General features: G+C 39.6%; 1 protein-coding gene across 6 annotated transcripts in view; it reads right to left on the bottom strand.

Annotated features, from left to right (window-relative positions):
- SYBU (syntabulin) overlaps positions 1–19,374 on the bottom strand; it is a 105,219-nt gene that overhangs the window by 61,683 nt on the left and 24,162 nt on the right. For all 6 annotated transcript variants that reach the window (XM_060195800.1, XM_060195792.1, XM_060195828.1 and 3 more), the window contains one exon: positions 13,073–13,270. In XM_060195800.1, coding sequence (XP_060051783.1) covers positions 13,073–13,270 — 198 coding nt within the window. The remainder of the gene's footprint in view (positions 1–13,072; positions 13,271–19,374) is intronic.

Raw genomic sequence — 19,374 nt, 5'->3', positions numbered from 1 at the left:
GTTTATTTATTTACTTACTGGGTAGAGACATTGAGAAATTGACAGGAGGGAGATTGGGGAGAGAGAGAGAGAGAGAGAGAGAGAGAGAGAGAGAGATCTGTAGCACTGCTTCCCTGCTTGTGAAGCTTTTCTCTTACAGTAGGGTATAGAGCCTTGAACCCTTGTCCATGTGCATTCTACCAGGTGCACCACTGCTTGACTCCCTTATACACTTTAAACTTACTGTGCCTTCAAGAACTTCCCCTGATCTGGTCGGTCACTTTTCCCTGCTTTTAGGCTTGACTACACTTTCCTCTCAATGCAAACTGCTATTTATCCACCAGCAATGAGCCCCTCTGGATTTTTTCCTGTGGAGGCAGCACCAAGACCCACCTCCCTAGTGGTGGGGAGACACATATCCCTAGCCCCCACCTCCAGTGACAGTTGTTTGGACTGCAGGGCAGCACATAAAACATTTTGACAAATAGAAAGAATAATTCATGATTGTGTGGAAATCCCTAACATTCCTTTAATGTTCACATCCTCATGGTTTGTTTTACTTATCTGCATCCAAACAGCTTCATGTGTTCAACTTTCTGTATTTCATTGAAGTCATATTAAGGTTCACAGAGTTTATTATCAGCAACCCTCCATCATCATCTACATATGGAGTATATCAGCTAATTTATAGAAAGTAATGGGCTTTCCAGACATTAAAGAAAGATAATCCTTGTCTTTAATCAATACCTCCTTCTCAATTCTCACACTCCCCAGTTGCAATTAACATTAACTCTTTTAGAAGTCTTATGTGCTGTTGGTGGGGATGTAAATTGGTCAAATCCCTATGGAAGACAGCATGGAGATTTCTCAAAGTATTAAAACTAGAACAACTATTTCCAGTTGCACTCCTAAGTATCTATCTAAAAATCAGAGAAACACCTCAAGAGATATGTACACACCCATGTAGAGTATAGTGCTACTTACAATAGCCAGTATATCAGAACAACACAAGCACTCAAGGACGGATGAATAACACATACACTGAACACCATCAAGTGTGTGAAAACCTGTCTTTTGATATTACAACGATAGGAACTGAGGGGCCAGGCAGTGGCACACCAGGTTAAATGCACATAGTATGAAGCATAAGGAACCTTGCAAGCAAGGGTTCGGGTTCAATCTCTCAACTCCCCATCTGCAGGGGCGAAGCTTCACAAGGGGGTAAGCTTCACAAGTGGCGAAGCAGGTCTTCAGGTGTCTGTCTTTCTCTTCCCCTCTCTCAATTTCTCTGTTCTATCTAATAAAATGGAAAAAAATGGCCTCCAGGAGCAATGGCTTCATAGTGATGGCACAGCGATAACCCTGGAGTCAAAAAATAAAAACACTAATGTAAGTCAGAAGGGAAAAGGTAGATACCAGAGAATGTCTCATATGTGGGGTATAAAGACTTAAAACTGATGAACAGACAACCCTTTTGTTATCGCTGTTTATTTACTTATTTTTTGTTATTGTTGTAATTATTGAGGTCGTCATTGTTAGATAGGACAGAGAGAAATGGAGAGAGGAGGGGAAGACAGAAAGGAGGAGAGAGAGGTAGACACCTGCAGACCTGCTTCACTGCCTGTGAAGCAACTCCCCTGCAGGTGGGAAAAACCTTTGGTTTTTGATGATGGAACTCGTTAGTTACCAAAGGGGTGGGAGTGGGGGCTGGAGGGCAGTTTGGTTAAAAGAATGGAAGAGGTCTAGTGGACAATGGTGGATGGATGCTGACACCTTGGTGAATGGCTTGTAAACATATACACTTTTGTAAACCAACATTACCTCATCAGTAAATGCACAGATAAACAAAATTACTTCTTTCAAGGCAGTCCTCAGGATGTTAAAAGTTAGGAGCAAGGCTCCACTGTTTACATTCCATTTACAAGTAGTATATTCATGGATAAATTACTTAACCTCGGTACACTCCAACTACTCCATCAATAAAATAACAATGTCCCTTTTGCACAGACAGATGTTGGGACTGATTGAGTGAAATGCTTGGGACTTTGCCTGAGGTGGTGATTGCTCAGTCACCATTAGCTTTAAAAAAAAAAAATTGGTGCTGCACCTGGTTAAGCTCACACATTACAGTGTGCAAGGACCTGGGTTCAAGTCCCTGGTCCCCATCTGCAGGAGGGAAAGCTTCACAAGTGGTGAAGCAGGGCTGCAGGAGTTGCTTTGTCTCTTTCCTCTCCATCACCCTCTCCCCAGTCAATTTCTCTCTGTCTCTGTGCAATAATTAATAAATAAAAATAAATATTTTAAAATTATAACAAAACATTTTATTGGGAGGCTAATGGTTTAGAGTACAGTTGTTGGGAGTCAGGCAGTAGCACAGTGGGTTAAGCGCACGTGGCGCAAAGCGAGCGCAAGGACCAGAGTAAAGATTCTGGTAGGACCCCCTGGCTCCCCACCTGCAGGGGAGTCGCTTCACAGGCAGTGAAGCAGGTCTGCAGGTGTCTATCTTCCTCTCCCCCTCTCTGTCTTCCCTTCCTCTCTCCATTTCTCTCTGTCCTATCCAACAACAGTGATAACAATAATAACAACAATAACTACAATAATAAAACAAGGGCAATAAAAGGGAATAAATAAATATTTAAAAAAAAGAATTATATAGAGTACAGTTGTTGTCATCTGAGTACAGTTTCCCATCTCGCCAGGATAGGACTCTGCAGAACACTCTCACCCCCAGGGTAGGTCGGTTCCTTTCCATCATCATGAACCAGGACCTGAACCCCTCCAACCCTAAAACCTAAAAATTTTAAATCTAGCTTCAGCCTGTCACCCAAGAGCATAATCACTTCTCATCTATTCATCTAGATATGTTCATAAAGCTTTTTAGTATCCAAAAATAGATCATAGCCTACATTTGCACCCGGGTTCTGCTGTTGCAATATGCTTGATGGAAATCTTCAGTTAGCAGACAAATAAAGCCTTGCCCGACAATGGAGAACATTTCCTAGTAATCTAAGTCTTCTCATGTAGCCAAAGTTTTTTAATCTTTGCCATCCTATGAAGATATTTCTAAAATGCTTAAGAAACAACTTTCTGTCAATTCCATCATCACAAAGACTCAGCGTGTTTCTTAAATATTAATTACTGTACTAAGTACTAAAAACATATAAAATCTAAAACTACTCCTTCCTCCTCCTCCTCTTTTTCTTCATCTCTCTCTCTCTCTCTCTCTCTTCCTCTCTCTCTCCCTCTCTCACATTGATCAGCTCTGGTTTATGGTGGTGCAGGGGACTGAACTGATACTTCTGAGCCTCAGGCATGAGAGTCTCACTGCATAACAATTATGTTATCAACCCCCACCCCTTCTCTTTCTCCATTTTCCCCTTTCCTACCCCCTCTCCCTTTTCTCTTGCTTGCCAGATACCAAATCCATAACCTCAGACATTTGAAACATATGTTCTACCACTGAGCTACACTTCTGGCTCCTAAAGATTAAAATTCTGAAATGCTTCTGATGCTTTCTATTGGTCTTCTGTTTGCGCTTTCATTTTTTCCTATCTCCTTTCTCATTGTCAAGCCACCAGTTGTCAATTTCTACTCCTGTATGTGTCCTTCTAGAGCAAACATTCTTCTTGATGTACTTGATTGAGTTTAAGTTGAAGTCAACTTAAGTTGTACTTAAGAGGTTTAAGGGCTTCCCTGTAAATAAAGTAAGTTAGGGGGCCAGGCGGTAGAGCAGCAGGTTATATGCATATGGTGCAAAGTGCAAGGACTACTTTAAAGATTCCGGTTTGAGCTCCTGCCTCCTGTGGGGGGTGGGGGGTGGGGTGTATGTGTGGGGGGGGTAGGGGGTGGGGGGTGGGGGGGATGGGTGCGCTTCATGGGTATTGAAGCAGGTCTGCAGGTGTCTTTCTTTATCTCCTCCTCTTTGCCTGCCCCTCTTTTCTCAATTTCTCTCTGTCCTATCCAACAACAGCAGCAATGCTAGCAACCAGGGCAGCAAAAATGGGAAAAATGGCCTACAGGTGCAATGGATTCATGGTGCAGGCACTGAGCCCCAGAGATAAGCCAGGAGGCAGCTAATAATGATAATAATAATAATAATAATAATAATGATGATGATAATAATAATAATAATAAGTAAAATCGACTCTAAGAGTGACAAAAGCTCAACCATTAACATTTACTGAGGCTTTGTGCCAGGCCCAAGGCTGGGTATTTTATATTTCTTAGTTTACTGAGTTTTCATAAGAACCCATTTCATAGATGCTAAACACACTCTTTTCTAAAAGAGAACAAGTACTTGAAGAGCACAGAGCTATAAAGTATTGGAATGATTCTATATAGTATATAAAGTATGAAGACACGAACCTAGCATGCTGTACTCCAGAGACTGCTGGTATGGAAAATGTCCCCCGTATCACTTCCTTCCCTCAAGCCTGCCCTTACTCCAAGGGAACAAGATGGGTAAACAGGAAAACCTTTCCTCTAGGTCACTAAAGTTATGAGAATGACGCTTCTCAGGCATGTTGTCTGGCTATCGCTTTCATTTCAGGGACTAACTTTGAAGTGAAAGTAATGCTTGCGATAAGCACAGGGGCATCTGTTGGTTATAGGCTGTGTATAAAAGAGTTTCTATTTATTAAGGCAACTGGTATTGATTAACCTCTAACCTAGTCTTCTGAGTTTTCTGTCATACACTTCTGAATGTGGGAAACAGTGCTTTAAAAAGTAACAATTCCACTTTTATTGTCATAAGGTTATTAAAGTTCATCTGGCCCAGTTTCCAATTTCAATAGTGGGAGTGGTATCTGATGACAAGGGAATACTAACTTAGCCTGAATGCTAATGGGTAGGGTGACATCTTTTTCAAATGCAGATTTCAACATTTCTGTTTAGAAACCTGGACTTCTTTCCAATTACAGTGGTCCTGCCAGTTTGCTACTTACCTATCTTCTTAAGGAGTTTAAAGTTTTTTTTTTTCTTTTAGTATTTCCAACTATTTAAAATTGTATAACCATTTCCCTAACTTTCCAACTGACCTGTGAAGAAAGAATTCAGTACTTCTGTTTTTTTTGTTTGTTATTTGCAAAACAATGACTCTGGGTCTTTTTCTTACTTGGGTTAAGATAATTTTCCCATATTCAGGAGCTACTCTCTGTCCTGATCCAGCTTTCTAGTCCTGTTCCCAACTATGACACCAGACAATACTTTAAACCCACCTGCATATTGGCTAGTGGGCTCAGGAAAAAATCTGTAAAGTCATGGGCCCCTTGGAATATGCCTAAAATATACTTCCTAACTTCCTCCAACGTGAAGACCCCAAATCCCCAAATCTCATCTGCTATATTCTTACCTTTAGGTTCCTGATTATTAAACTTTTTTTTTTCTGCTTTATATCTTAGTGCCTTTTAGCCATCAAATTGCAGATGTTACCATGATGCCAACCTGACTTCCCTGGGCAGATGACCTTACCACTATGTCCTGGAACTTCACTTCTCTAGAGCCCTACTCCACTAGGGAAAGACAGAAGCAGGCAAGGGAAAAAAAAAAAAAAAAAAGAAACAGGCTGGGAGGGAGTCGGGCAGTAGCGCAGCAGGTTAAGCGCATGTGGCACAAAGCTCAAGGACCAACATAAGGATCACGGTTTGAGCCCCTGGCTCCCCACTCGCAGGAGAGTAGATTCACAGGCAGTGAAGCAGGTCTGCAGGTGTCTGTCTTTCTCTCCCCCTCTCTGTCTTCCCCTCCTCTCTCCATTTCTCTCTGTCCTATCCAACAACGATGATACCAGTAACAACAACAATAATAACTACAACAACAATAAAAAGCAACAAGGGCAACAAAAGGGAAAATAAATTAAAATAAAAAAGAAACAGGCTGGGAGTAAAGACCCACCTATCAATACCCATGTCCAGTAGAGAAGCAATTACAGAAAACAGACCTTTCACCTTCTGCACCCCATAAAGAACTCTGGTCCATACTCCCAGAGGGATAAAGAATAGGGAAGCTTTCAATGGAGGCAAGGAGATATGGAACTCTGGTGGTGGTGGGAATTGTATGGAATTGTACCCCTCTTATCCCACAATCCTGTCGATCATTATCAAATCGCTAATAAAAAATGATACTCCCTAAGTAGTGTAGTAATCTAGCATTACAGAGGTCCAGGAATGTTATTTAAAATATTAGGTGCAGTAATTCAATTAAGCTTTCCTTCCTAGGGAAGGAAAAATAAATCTTCCTCAGTAGGTAAACTGACTACAAACTCCCAGGAACATCTGGGAAAAGGAATGGTTGTTATCATGATACTAAAAAATCCCAAAATGAATGTTTTTATTCTTTTACCTTTAACCTGTACTGTAAGCCATATTTATGGAACATAAGTGTAAAAATTCCTTTAATCTTTACTATAAGCCATGTTTATGGTAGTGTCCTGTCTTACATAAGCTGCCTAGATGCAGTGTGACATAGAGGATATCTTTGCCCTACCCTTTCCACACTCTCCACACATCACATATAATTCTTTGCACAAAGAGAGCTCTATTTCTCATGTCAGAATCAAGTGGAGGGACTTCTGGGAGGCCTGGCCATGGAGTAACAGGGAACAGATCAGGTCTCCCACCAAAACAACAAAGAACTATAACTATAGACCTTAACAAAATCCACCAACCACAACTGAGGTATCCGCAAATTTAGCCACCAAGTTGCAGATGCCATCATGGTTTCATTCTGACTTCCCTAGGCAGATGATGACCTCACCAATGTGTCCTGGAACCTCATCTCCCCAGAGCCCTACCCCACTAGGGAAATATAGAAACAGGCTGGGGGTAGAGGTCCACCTGTCAACACCCATGTCCAGTGGAGAAGCAATTACAGAAGACCTCCTACCTTCTGCATCCCCAAAATAATTTTGATCCATACTCCCAATGGGGGAAGAAGTGATAGGGGGAAGATGACTAGAGGACTCTGAACTCCATCAGGAACTGGAGAGAGGAAGAAAAAGGGAACGACAGTTGGATGTAGTAATAGTAATGTGACTTGGAAAGGAAGGAAGATGGAACCTTAAAAAAAGAGGGGGAGGAATTCTTATCAAATAATATTGCATCCGCTGATTGCAACCTAATCAATGCAATGAGTGCCACCCCAGCATGCTTCACTTCATACTGTGTCCAGAGACTTCAGGTGTGGAACGACAACCCTTCAGCTTCATCACTCGGGTGAGACCTTTCCTTTCATAGTATTCTCTAACTCTATCCCAGGCGGTTCAATTCCCAACAAATTCCCAAAACCTAGATATAGACCAGGTTCCAGGAGATAGAGCATATGTTCACAGGTATCCACAAACTAGGGCTAATATATACCTGAAAGCAGTAGTACACTAGAGGTTGCAGTGAGTACCCCCCAACACTTCATCTCCACTATTCCAACCTTTGGGTCCATGATCGCTCAACAATTTGTTTGGCTTTTTATGTTAACTCTCTTTTCAGCCACTAGGTTCCAGATGCCATCAGGATGCCGTCCAGGCTTCCCTGGACTGAAGACCCCACCAATGTGTCCTGGAGCTCCGCTTCCCCAGAGACTCATCCTACTAGAGAAAGAGAGAGGCAGACTGGGAGTATGGACCGACCAGTCAACGTCCATGTTCAGCGGGGAAGCAATTACAGAAGCCAGACCTTCCACCTTCTGCAACCCACAATGACCCTGGGTCCATGCTCCCAGAGGGATAGAGAATGGGAAAGCTATTGGGGAGGGGATGGTATATGGAGATTGGGTGGTGGGAATTGTGTGGAGTTGTACCCCCCGCATCCTATGATTTTGTTAATGTCTCCTTTCTTAAATAAATTAATTAATTTAAAAAAAAGAGGGGGAGGCAAGTATATACAAATATAGACAGATAGAAATAATAATTAATCCATATTTTCAACCTTGGGAGAACTGCTGTAGTAGCTTCCAATGGAGGGAATGAGGGTCCAGAATTCTAGTGGTGAGAGCGGTGAGGAGTCGTACCCTTGTTATCTTGAAATTTTGTAAATCAATATTAAATCACACACACACACAAACACACCAAAAAAAAAAAAACTAAGTGGACACTCACTTTTGTGGCAGATAGTATAGTAGTGTAGTATGTTCTGGTGACTAAGTTCACATGTTTGTTGTACTAACTTGGCAACAAAAGGAAAAGGTGAAAAGCGGAGAGGCACTCTTCATAGGACTGGTGGCAATTTTTAATAAAATCTGCATGGTCACTGTGTGAGAAGCCAAAATGACAGAAGGCTTGCTGCTTCCAAGTTCCAGAACATGTCCTACTTAGCGGAAGGTTTTCATGCTGTGAAACCCTGTGCCCCACAGGGACGGGGCAGGCTGGCTTCAGCTCACCTTTTTAGGCACCTTTTTTTGACATCCCGTGACATTTTCTCCTTCTTCGGAAGCAGAAACTCAGTGAAAATGATTAGCTCTTTATCGTAATGACCAAAGGGGTCTTTCCATAATTCCTTTCTGTAGTGAGTAGCATTTTTTTGCAGGATCTCAATCAACTGAACTGAAATTTATATTTAGGTCCAGGTTATTTAATGTTAAAGAGTCAGCTAGCATCTGTGCAAGACGCACTAATTGCCTGCTATTTTAATAAGCTGGTATTGGGTAACGAGTTGATTTACTAAAAATAAAGTAGAACAGCCTTAAGAGCTGCAGATCAATTAGGGCTGAGGAGAGAGGGTGACTTAGAGCTATGGGGGAGGTGGGATACTCAACTGACAGTAGCATCTTCCTAGGATGTAACACATTATGTCTTTGCCTTATGTCTTTTGTCTATGGATTTTATTTATTTTGTAAAATTTGAAGTCATCCAAGGGTCTCATTTCCAGGATTTCCTCTTTTCACATTTACGAGACTGACAGGTTTACTCTTCTCTGAGTTCAGAGAACTATAGGTCACACTGCATATGTTTCTAAATATGAAGACTGTACTGTACAGAACTGGGTCCTTCTCAAAAGCTTAAGTAGCATTTTTTATTCTGATGATGCTATTAGAAATTTAGGTAACTGAGAGATAAGCTGTAAGGATCACTTTTATGTTAGTTAAATGCAAATAAATAAAAAGCTCATCCTTAGGTAATACATATATATATATATAATATATATGTATATACATATATAATATGCATAATATAATATATATTATATATGTACATACAGATATATTATATACATGCTTATAAGCAACTGAATCAGAAGCAGTTGATAAAAGTAGTGTTTCAGGTTCAATAAACTAGAATTCATAAATTCTAGTAAAGAGATCTGTGAGTGCTTAGAAATAGTAATATGAAGGGGGCCAAGCAGTGGTGCACTAAGTTAAGTGCATATAGTAATATGTTGAAGGACCCAGGTTCAAGACCCTGCTCCCCACCTGCAGGGGAGAGGGGGAGCTCTTCACAAGCAATGAAGCAGGTCTGCAAGTTTCTATCTTTCTTCCTCTCTGTCTCTCCCTTCCCTCTTAACTTCTCTCTGTCCTAGCCAATAAAATGAAGAAAAAGGGGGAAAAAATTGACTGCCAAGAGTAGTGGACTGGCACTGAGCCCCAGTATTAACCCTGGAGGTTAAAAAAAGGTGTATAATATTTCATGTAAATGGATCTTTGACCTTTATGATTCTTGCATATAGTGCATGATTCATGCACTATAAAGCAAGAAAAACATTTGGGTGTCTTTTTTTCTTTCTTTTTTATTGTTGTAATTATTGTTTTATTGATGTCATCGTTGGAAAGGACAGAGAGAAATGGAGAGAGGAGGGGAAGACAAAGAAGGGGAGAGAAAGATAGACACCTGCAGACCTGCTTTACTGCCTGTGAAGGGACGCCCCTGCAGGTGGAGAGCTGGGGGCTGGAACTGGAATCCTTAGGCTGGTCCTTGCGTTTTGCGCCACCTGCGCTTAACCCGCTGCACTACTGCCCAACTCCCTGGGTGTCTTTTAAAAATAAAAATTTTTTGGGGGGGTTGGCCCACATTTTCTCAAGTCTTAACATCTTAAATTAATACTTTCTATAGACCTATGAGCTTGCTCAGTGTAAATTTTGTGAATATGCCTATGCAGTTTTGTTTTTAAGTTTTGTGTGTGTGTGTGTGTGTGTGTGTGTGTGTGTGTGTGTGAAGGAGGGGGGGAGAGGAAGAGAGAGAAAATTTCACATGAAATAGAAATAAACAGAGAGACAAAGCAGAACACCACCCCGGTACATGTGGTGAGGAGAGAGAACTTGGGATTTCTGAGAGGCATGCAAGTCCGGTGCTCTGGTGCCTCAGACATGAAAGTTTTCTGCTTCAACTGCTGTGCTACTTCCCCATGTCACACATGAGTCTTATGACTATTCTTATTATAATTGTTGAATAATTGTTATTTATTTTAACACCCATTTAACCTTACTTTGTTTCCAGTGCACCAAACACATTTGTTTCTAGTTTCAGTGCTTATTTCAACTGTCACCTCTATAACAAGTTTGTGGAATGTGGTGCTAAAGGTGAGTAATAGAAACAAAGCAGCTTCTGGTTGCATCCGAATACTACAATACCATCACAATAGCAAGGACTTTTTCTATGTCGTCCAGGAAGCTGGCATTCTCTCTTGTATCATTTCATCTCCTCAATCACATACCCTGCCCTTGCTGTTTGGATCAACAAATGTCAACAGAGTACTTTCTTTTAGGCATCAGACCTGTGGCCTAGTGATACATAAAGAGGTTATAAGGTTTCTGTCCTATATCTCGTATATTAGAGGAACACTTTCCATTGCTGATGACTCCCAGGTTAAAAGAAAATTAAGAACCCTTCTCCATAAATGACATACAAGTGACCAGTTAAGCACACAAAAAGATGACGATCATCATCATTAGCTATCGCTGGAATGTAAATCAAAAGCACAACATAGCACTTTATACTCTGAGAATGGTTATAATAACATGAAATAGCAACTGCCAACAAGGATGCAGAGAAGTTGGATCACTCACATTTTACTGGTGGGCATATAAAATGATGTCACCATTGGGAAAACAATTTGGTAGTTCCTCAAATAGTTAAACGTAGTTGCCTTGTACTCGGGCGATGAAACAGATCTGAAGGTGTCTGTCTTTCTCTCCCCCGCTCTCTCTTGATTTCTCTCTGTCTTATCCAACAACAACAGCAATGACAATAATAATAATAACAAGGGCAACAAAATGGGAAAAAATGGCCTCCCGGAGCAGTGGATTTGCAGTGCATGCACCAAACCCCAGCAATAACCCTGGAGGCAAAAAAAAAGTTGGGGGCAGGTAGTAGCACACCTGGTTAAGTGCACACATTATAGTACACACGGATCCAGGTTCAAGCCCCTGGTCCTCACCTGCATAAACAATAGATTCACAAGTAGTGAAGTAAGGCTGTAGGTGTCTCTCTATCTCTCTCCCTCTCTATCTTCCCTCTCCATTTCTCTCTGTCTCTATCCAATAGCAATAATTTAAAAAATATACTTAAAAATGTATTCTCTCCATATGTGAAATACTTTGTTGGTTTGTTGTTGCTGCACCAAAAACGTGTCACTTGTTTTAGTGTTTATGTGAGTTGTCCCATCTGTAAAGTGTGTAATAAGGTGGGCTGTGTGGAGTAAAAGGTCATAAAGATAATAAAGTACTTATACATGCTATATTGATGAACCTTGAGAATTTCAAGTTAAGTGAAAGAAGTTAAAACACAAAAGGCCACATATTATGTAATCCCAAGTATACGATATGTTCAGAATCAGCATCTCCATAGAGATAGAGAATTAGGTGTTGCCAGAGGCTGGGGGAAAAGGAAAGAGAAAAATGATTTCTAAATGGTAGAAGGCTTCTTCTAAGGAGTGATAACAATGCTCTGGAATTAAATAACAGTGGATTTTGCAGAGTCTTTTGAATATATCAAAACCCACTAAATTGTACTGTTCAAAAAGGGGGGTTTATGGCATGTGAATTATATTTATATTTTATATATATTATATTTCAATTGACTGGGGGTGGATGGTATTTCTAGTCCTTAGACATACAAGAACAATCACTTAATTTCTTGGTTATAATCACATGACACTTTAAAACTATCTCTTTCTTAAGAATTGAGGGTGCCCAATATTACCCTTACTATAATATTTACTTTTCTCACTATATGATGTCTTTCCCGTTGTATTATTCCCTTTTAAAAAACATTATTTCCACAGGACTAATGCTAATTTCATCATGACTAATATGTATGAGGAACTATTAAGAAGATACGGGAACTTCTTCATAGCTTAGGTTTTGCTCTTAAACGTACTGTATTTGGTTGACCAAGAGCAAGATAAAGAATAAGCCTTTAAGATATGCTGTGACTATCAATTATTCAGGAAGAACAAAAATAGTATAAGATAAAAAAGCATACAGGACCAAGCCTTAGCTCTAATCATATAAAGTTATACATGGCATCTTATCTATTACAATTAATAATCTCCACTTTGTCTTAGAGTTTTTAATATTTTGCAATTGTTGACTATCTACCTAACTATAGAATAATATTCATGTTTAAATATTTAAAAGCAAACAAAGTAAGTAGCTTAGCCAGTCTAACCAGCACGGTACCAATTAATAGTATAACTTGTTACTGAATAATTACACAGTTTAAATGTTTCTTTTTTAAAAAAAAAAAAGATTTTATTTATTTATTAATGAGAAACACAGGAGGAGAGAGAAAGAGCCAGACATCACTCTGGCACATGTGCTGCCGGGGATTGAACTCAGGACCTCATGTCTGAGAGTCCTATGCTTTATCCACTGTGCCACCTCCCAGACCACAGTTTAAATGTTTCTTAGGACACCTACTTCACGTTTCTTTAATTTTGTTTCTTTCTTTCAGTGCTTTTAGAAGGGGCAGGCACATCACTGCACTCACCCAATTATTTATAACCACTACAGAATATATCTGACACTACAGTCCAACACTAAAAAGAAAGGCATCTTGATATTCTGAGTACAGTATGAGTGTTCTGTCTTGAAATGCAGGTCCTTCATTTCAAATGCAAAGTTGCTCCAGTCATTTTGGTGGGACAAAACTATGAAGAGTAAGTGTACTTACCTGGCTTTACAAGGCCTGACCTTGGCTCCTTCTTATATCGGGCTGACTGGATATTTCCTTCACTGACCATTCCAACTGTGCATTTCTTTCTGGTAAAGTCTTCATCACTTCCAGGGCAAAAGCCCACAGGACTGTTTCCGGCATCTGAAGGTGTCTTCACAGGTGACACTGACTGGCTACTGGGACAGCCTGTGTCATCTGAAAGACAGAAATCAATAAGCGTTTAATGAGAAGAGGGATGCTGGCCAAACCCACAATACATGCATATGAAACATCATGCAGCATGCCTTAACTGACACAATGACGTATGTCAATTATTTCTTAATAAAACTGGAAAAATGAAAAATATCAGTGTATAATGAGGAGGAGGAAACTAATGATGCAGAAAGAAGCCATGGATGAGTCCCACGTGTGTGTGGACTCACATGCATGGCCTCTGCTTTTGACAACCCATCCCCACCCCCCAACCCAGTGAATTCCCATAAAAAAAGAGTCATTTTGTTTTTCATGCTTTGACCAATCACATTAACAAGGAGAAGGCTGACCATGACAAATAGATAATTAAGTCCTTACAAAAGTCCTTTTTTAAGGATCATTCATATTTTTCTGATAGGTTGTCAAAAATTTAAGTGTCTGCTTTAATATTTTGTTATGCCATGCCAGGAAATGAACTGAGGACTTCATGCATGCATAGTACTGCTGAGCAATCTGTCCCACCTAATTTATCTATGCTTTATCTTGAAAAGGAGACAGAGAGACAGACTAGCAGAGGAGACACAAGTAGAGACACCAAAGCACTGCTCCACTATTCATGGTATTTCCTCAGCTGTTATTCCTGGTACCCCCATGTGTTGCTAGGACTTGAACTCTAGGCCTCAGGCCTGTTGTGTGATCCACCCCAAGATATCTATTGGCCCTATTTTAATATTTTATGTAGTTTCATATTTTACGTAGATCAAACTGTTCACAGACATTTGATGGCATTAGTAATTTTAAATAATTCATTAGATTACTAATGTACTAATGTGAACACTTAATAGTTGTTTGTGTTTGGAGAAAAAAAAAACTACTGAATAAGGAAATAAGGTGTCGGAGGGCCTCAATGGGTCAGACATGTGCCTTTCTCTCCATCAGGCCCTGGGTTTGAGCCTTGGTATGACATGGGAACACTATGGACAGCACCTTGGGTGAGTTGTTGCTGCAGGGGTCGCCCCTCCCCTCCCCTCTCTACAGAAGAAAAATGTAGAAATTGGGTCTGGGAGGCTGTGTGGAGGTACCATACATATGTGAGGACCTAAGTTCATTGCTCAGTTTCACATTAGAGAGGGAAAGAAAGAGACCAGGCATTAATTCAAGGAAGCAGAAAGAAATAATCATTTTTTATTATACACACACAAAAGAAAAGAAAAGAAAAGAAAAGAAAAGAAAAGAAAAGAAAAGAAAAGAAAAAAGAAATCAAGGCTTTTGCTGTCTGGGGTAAACTAGTCAATCTAAGCTGATGTTCAAAATAGAAATGCTTGTTAATTTTCAAGTGAAAATTTTCTTTTTTTAACCATAGTCACTACTACCAGTTATGCATGACAAGAAGTAACCTGTAGGGAGTCAGGCAGTAGCTCAGAGGGTTAAGTGCACATGATGCAAAGCTCAAGAACTGGACCTGGCATAAGGATCCTGGTTTGAGCCCCTGGCTTCCCACCTGCAGGGGAGTCACTTCACAGGCGGGGAAGCAGGTCTGCAGGTGTCTATTTTTCTCTCCCCCTCTCTGTCTTCCTCTCCTCTCTCCATTTCTCTCTGTCCTATCCAACAATAACAACAGCTATGACAACATTAACAACTACAACAAAGGCAACAAAATGGGAAAAATATCCTCCAGGAGCAGTGGATTCATAGTGCAGGCACTGAGCCCCAGGGATAACACTGGAGGCAAAAAAAAAAAAAAATCAACCTGTATAGATGCCTACTAAGCAAATAAGAAAATCAGACTACTGGACCCCAGAAACTATTTGCATAGTTTTTAAATATGCATGAAGACTGGATAATTCATGTGAACTTAAAATCAATTTAAAGCAAATCATATTGTTTAAAAGTATGTCTACCTGGGGGAATCGGATGGTAGTGCAGCGGGTTAAGCACAGGTGGTGCAAAGCGCAAGGACTGGGATAAGGATCCTGGTTTAAGCCCTGTTCCCCACCTATAGGGGAGTCGTTTCACAGACAGTGAAGCAGGTCTGCAGGTGTCTATCTTTCTCTCCTCCTCTTTGTCTTCCCCTCCTCTCTCCATTTCTCTCTGTCCTATCCAACAATGATGATATCAATAACAACAACAATAACTACAACAACAGTAGAAAAAAAAGCAAGGATAACAAAAGGGAAAATAAATAAAAAGTTAAATAAAAAGTATGTCTACTCAAAATAATTTAAAAAAGTAAATATTTTTCCTTTTTAAAAATTATTTATTTATTTATTATTGGATAGAGACAGAGAAAAATTGAGAGGAGTGGGAGAGATAGAGGGAGACAGAGAGACACCTGCAGGCCTGCTTCACCACTTTCAAAGCTTTCCTCCTGCAGGTAGGAACCAGGGGCTTGAACCCAGGTCCTTGTGCACTATAATGTGAGCACTTAACCAGGTTCTCTACTGCCTGGCCACATCAAAACAATTTTCATTACTAGAAATCCTTTGTTATATGGAACTATTTTGATGTTGAGTTATTTTAGGGGGGGTCGGGCGGTGGCGCAGTGGGGTAAGCGCATGTGGTGCAAAGCGCGGGGACCGGCGTAAGGATCCCGGTTCGAGCCCCCGGCTCCCCACCTGCAGGGGAGTCGCTTCACAGGCGGTGAAGCAGGTCTGCAGGTGTCTATCTTTCTCTCCCCTTCTCTGTCTTCCCCTCCTCTCTCCATTTCTCTCTGTCCTATCCAACAACGAATTGCGTCAACAAGGGCAATAATAATAATAACCACAACGAAGCTACAACAAGGGCAACAAAAGGGGGGGAAAATGGCCTCCAGGAGCGGTGGATTCATGGTGCAGGCACCGAGCCCAGCAATAACCCTGGAGGAGGAAAAGAAAAAAAAAAAAAGAAAAAAAAAAGAGTTATTTTAGAAACTAATTATACACAAATGATTAAAGACATTTGATACTAATAACTTTGAGGACTACTGTATTTTATGACCGCTAAAAGAGCTAAAATGATTTGTAATCTGTAAAAAGCTCTCAGAAAACTCTGTGGGTTGAATACAGAAACAAAACAAGGCCTAATGACTAAAATTCACCTACAAAAGAATTGTCATTAGTTCATTTTTGGCTTTTATTTTATTAATGAAATTTCCCTGTCTCTAGAACAAAGTGAACACGACACTGGTAAAATGATTTGTTTCTATGATATTTGTTTACTTTTGGACTAGTAGACAGAGAACCTCACTGATCCATTCCTGGAAATAGTTAAATTTCTGTGCATGTTTATGTTTTCCATCTTTGCTGCTCTTTGGAATGTGCTACGCTCTTTAAACTCCTTAAGACACTTTGGCTGGGAAGTACAGAATGATTAGAACCTTTCTTGACAGCTATTGCCCAACTATTTCATCACTTACTGTTCCTGCCTTTCTCTTGCAATTGCATGTCCCAAATTATAGTCCAAAGAGATCCAAGTTCTTCTTTGAAGGCTCAAAGCTGCTAATTACTTTAGATTCCAGTACTTTGGCAAGGTGTCAACAGGCCTGCACACTACCTCAGGAAAGTCCCCTATCTTAAAGCAGATAGGCCCAAAGCAATGAAATCTAACCATTTAAAACTACTGATAATCTTTAAAACTATTCCTGTTTGAACCAGTTTCATAAATCATGGCTTTTGAAAGTGAGATGGCCAGGAACAATAAAAATCCTTGCTTCAGGTCATCTACCCTAAAAAAGCAACTTTTTTTTTTAATTACTCAGACTCGAAGAGACAAAAATCAAACAATTCCAGTATTGAGAAACATTGTCAAAATTACATTTTAAAGTGGAAACCAGATGTATTTTTATTTGGCGCTATTATTATTTCGATAAGTTAAATAAGAAAAACTAAGTACATACCATATCCTTACAGGTATACAGGTAATTTCTAGGAATACATACTAGGGTCTTAGAGAGTTGGGAACTGTAGTTATCTAGGTAGCAGTTATGGGAAGACTACCAACCAACGTAGCACCCAAAGAACGTGCTTTGCTTGTCATCAGTATTTACTGCCAATATCTTTGGGGGCTAAATCTTTACCTTTAGTTAGCTCATATTAGGTATGAATCGATATATTAACAGTCTTCAGCACTAAGTAACTACAGTACAGAGTTTCATATCAAGAGAGAAAGAACAGGAATATGTCAATATTTTTCAGTGGTTAAACAAGAATGTATCAAGTTTTGGCCCTGAATCAAGCCACAGAACTAGCAGTCAGTATCTCCAGTCTCTGTATACTAATGGAGCTTATAAATAAGAGGAGCTGGGTAAATATTCTATAGTTCCTATAAATTCGCAAGTCTGTTAAGGCAGATCTGTCCTTCAGAAAAACCTGTTAGTTCTCAGGAAAACCTGTTAGTTTGCTTGTTTTGTCTAATGGGACTGATACTAACAAAGAAATCTCATTTTGGAAAAGGTCAGGCCCATTAATTTTCCTACTGTGGAGGATTCACTTTAAGGTCTGTAAAAATCCAAGTAAAAGTAACAGAACAAGCTTTGTATATCTGTGGGCCCTGAGGCATTTTCCTCTGTTCAGTATTGAAGAAGTGTTTGTAGGCTCTTTAATTACTGTTTTTTTTTCTTTCATCTTTATTTATTGGATAGAGACAGCCAGGAATCGGGAGGGAAAGGGGGTGATAGAGAGGGAGAGAGACAGAGAGACACCTGCAGCACTGCTTCACTACTTGTGAGCTTTCGCCCTGCAGGTGGGGACTGGGGGCTCACTGTAACATGTGCATTCAACCAGGTGAGCCACCACTTGGCCCCCGCCTTTTTAATTTTTTATTAGTGATTTAATAATGATTATTAACAAGACTAAGTATTTTGCAGAAAACTGAGAAATTGTACATATGTACCAACAACTGTTTTTACTGTAAGTCCTTAATCCCCCCCCCAATGAAAAAATAAAGAGAAGGTGATGTAGAAGGATATTAGCAGAAGAGTCTTAGTTCTAAAAGTCACTAAAACACACACACACACACACACACACACACACAGGGTTTCTTGCTTCACACAATTAGTAATATTCACTTGAAAATAGAGTGACTTTCTGCTGGGGTTGACTTTTTTTTTTTTTTTTGCACCAGGGCCTTACACATAAATGATTTTCATAGCTCCTGATTGACTATTTCATTCATATAGAAGGCAGGGAGAAAATAATATATAAAAAATAATAAAAATAAATAAAAAAATAAAAAAATAAAAATAAATAAATAAAATAAAAAATAATAAAATAAAAAAAAGAAGGCAGGGAGAGACAGCATAGCACCAGAGATTCCACTGGTGCCTCCATAACTATTCCATATGATGCTAGGACTCAAACCTGGGCTGTGTTCTTCACACCCTAACAATGATGACATCAATAACAATAATAACTACAACAATAAAACAGCAAGGGCAACAAAAGTGAATAAATAAATAAGTAAATATTTAAAAAAGAATACAAAGAAAGGAAAAAACAAAAGGGTCATATTTTCCTATAACTGTAGTGTCCAGAAAAAAAAAGTAATGTCCCTATTCCTTATTTATTTTTTTTATGTACGTGGTTTACTTGCTGAATTTCTCCCTAGTATATGTTATGGAAAAGCAAACAAACAATACCATCAAGTAAAAGAATAATAGGCATCAACTCAAAAAGGTCTCCACTGACAAAAGATGAAATAAAAAATAATAAATACAACTGACTGGTAATTATTGGGTATATAAAACCATAAAATTAAAGAGAGAAAATTTCCTTTCATTTCCAATTCAATGGAATGCTTTTGTAAACATCAGTAAAACGCTCTTGGAAGCTAGCCACTCTTTCCCTGTTACTGTTCACTGTGGCCCTTAAGTGTCAATGGTAGCCCTGAATCACTGCACCAGAGATCACCTAGCAAGCAAAGTTGAAAAGATTTACTATTTGATCCTTTATGAAAAAGTTTTCTTGCCTTTAGCTTAAATCATACCTTGAGGGTGGGAACAGATACTTTTAAAATAATTGAGGCTATATCACTATTCTGTCATAATAAGGAATTACAGCTAATTGTATTTGTAATGAAAGTGATAGTATGATTATACAAGAAAACGTCCACTTTAATACAGGCTGAAGTAT

The sequence above is a fragment of the Erinaceus europaeus genome, chromosome 1 (genome assembly GCF_950295315.1).
Source record: "Erinaceus europaeus chromosome 1, mEriEur2.1, whole genome shotgun sequence".
NCBI classification, from domain to species: Eukaryota; Metazoa; Chordata; class Mammalia; order Eulipotyphla; family Erinaceidae; genus Erinaceus; species Erinaceus europaeus.
This window is presented reverse-complemented; position numbering and strand designations above follow the sequence as displayed.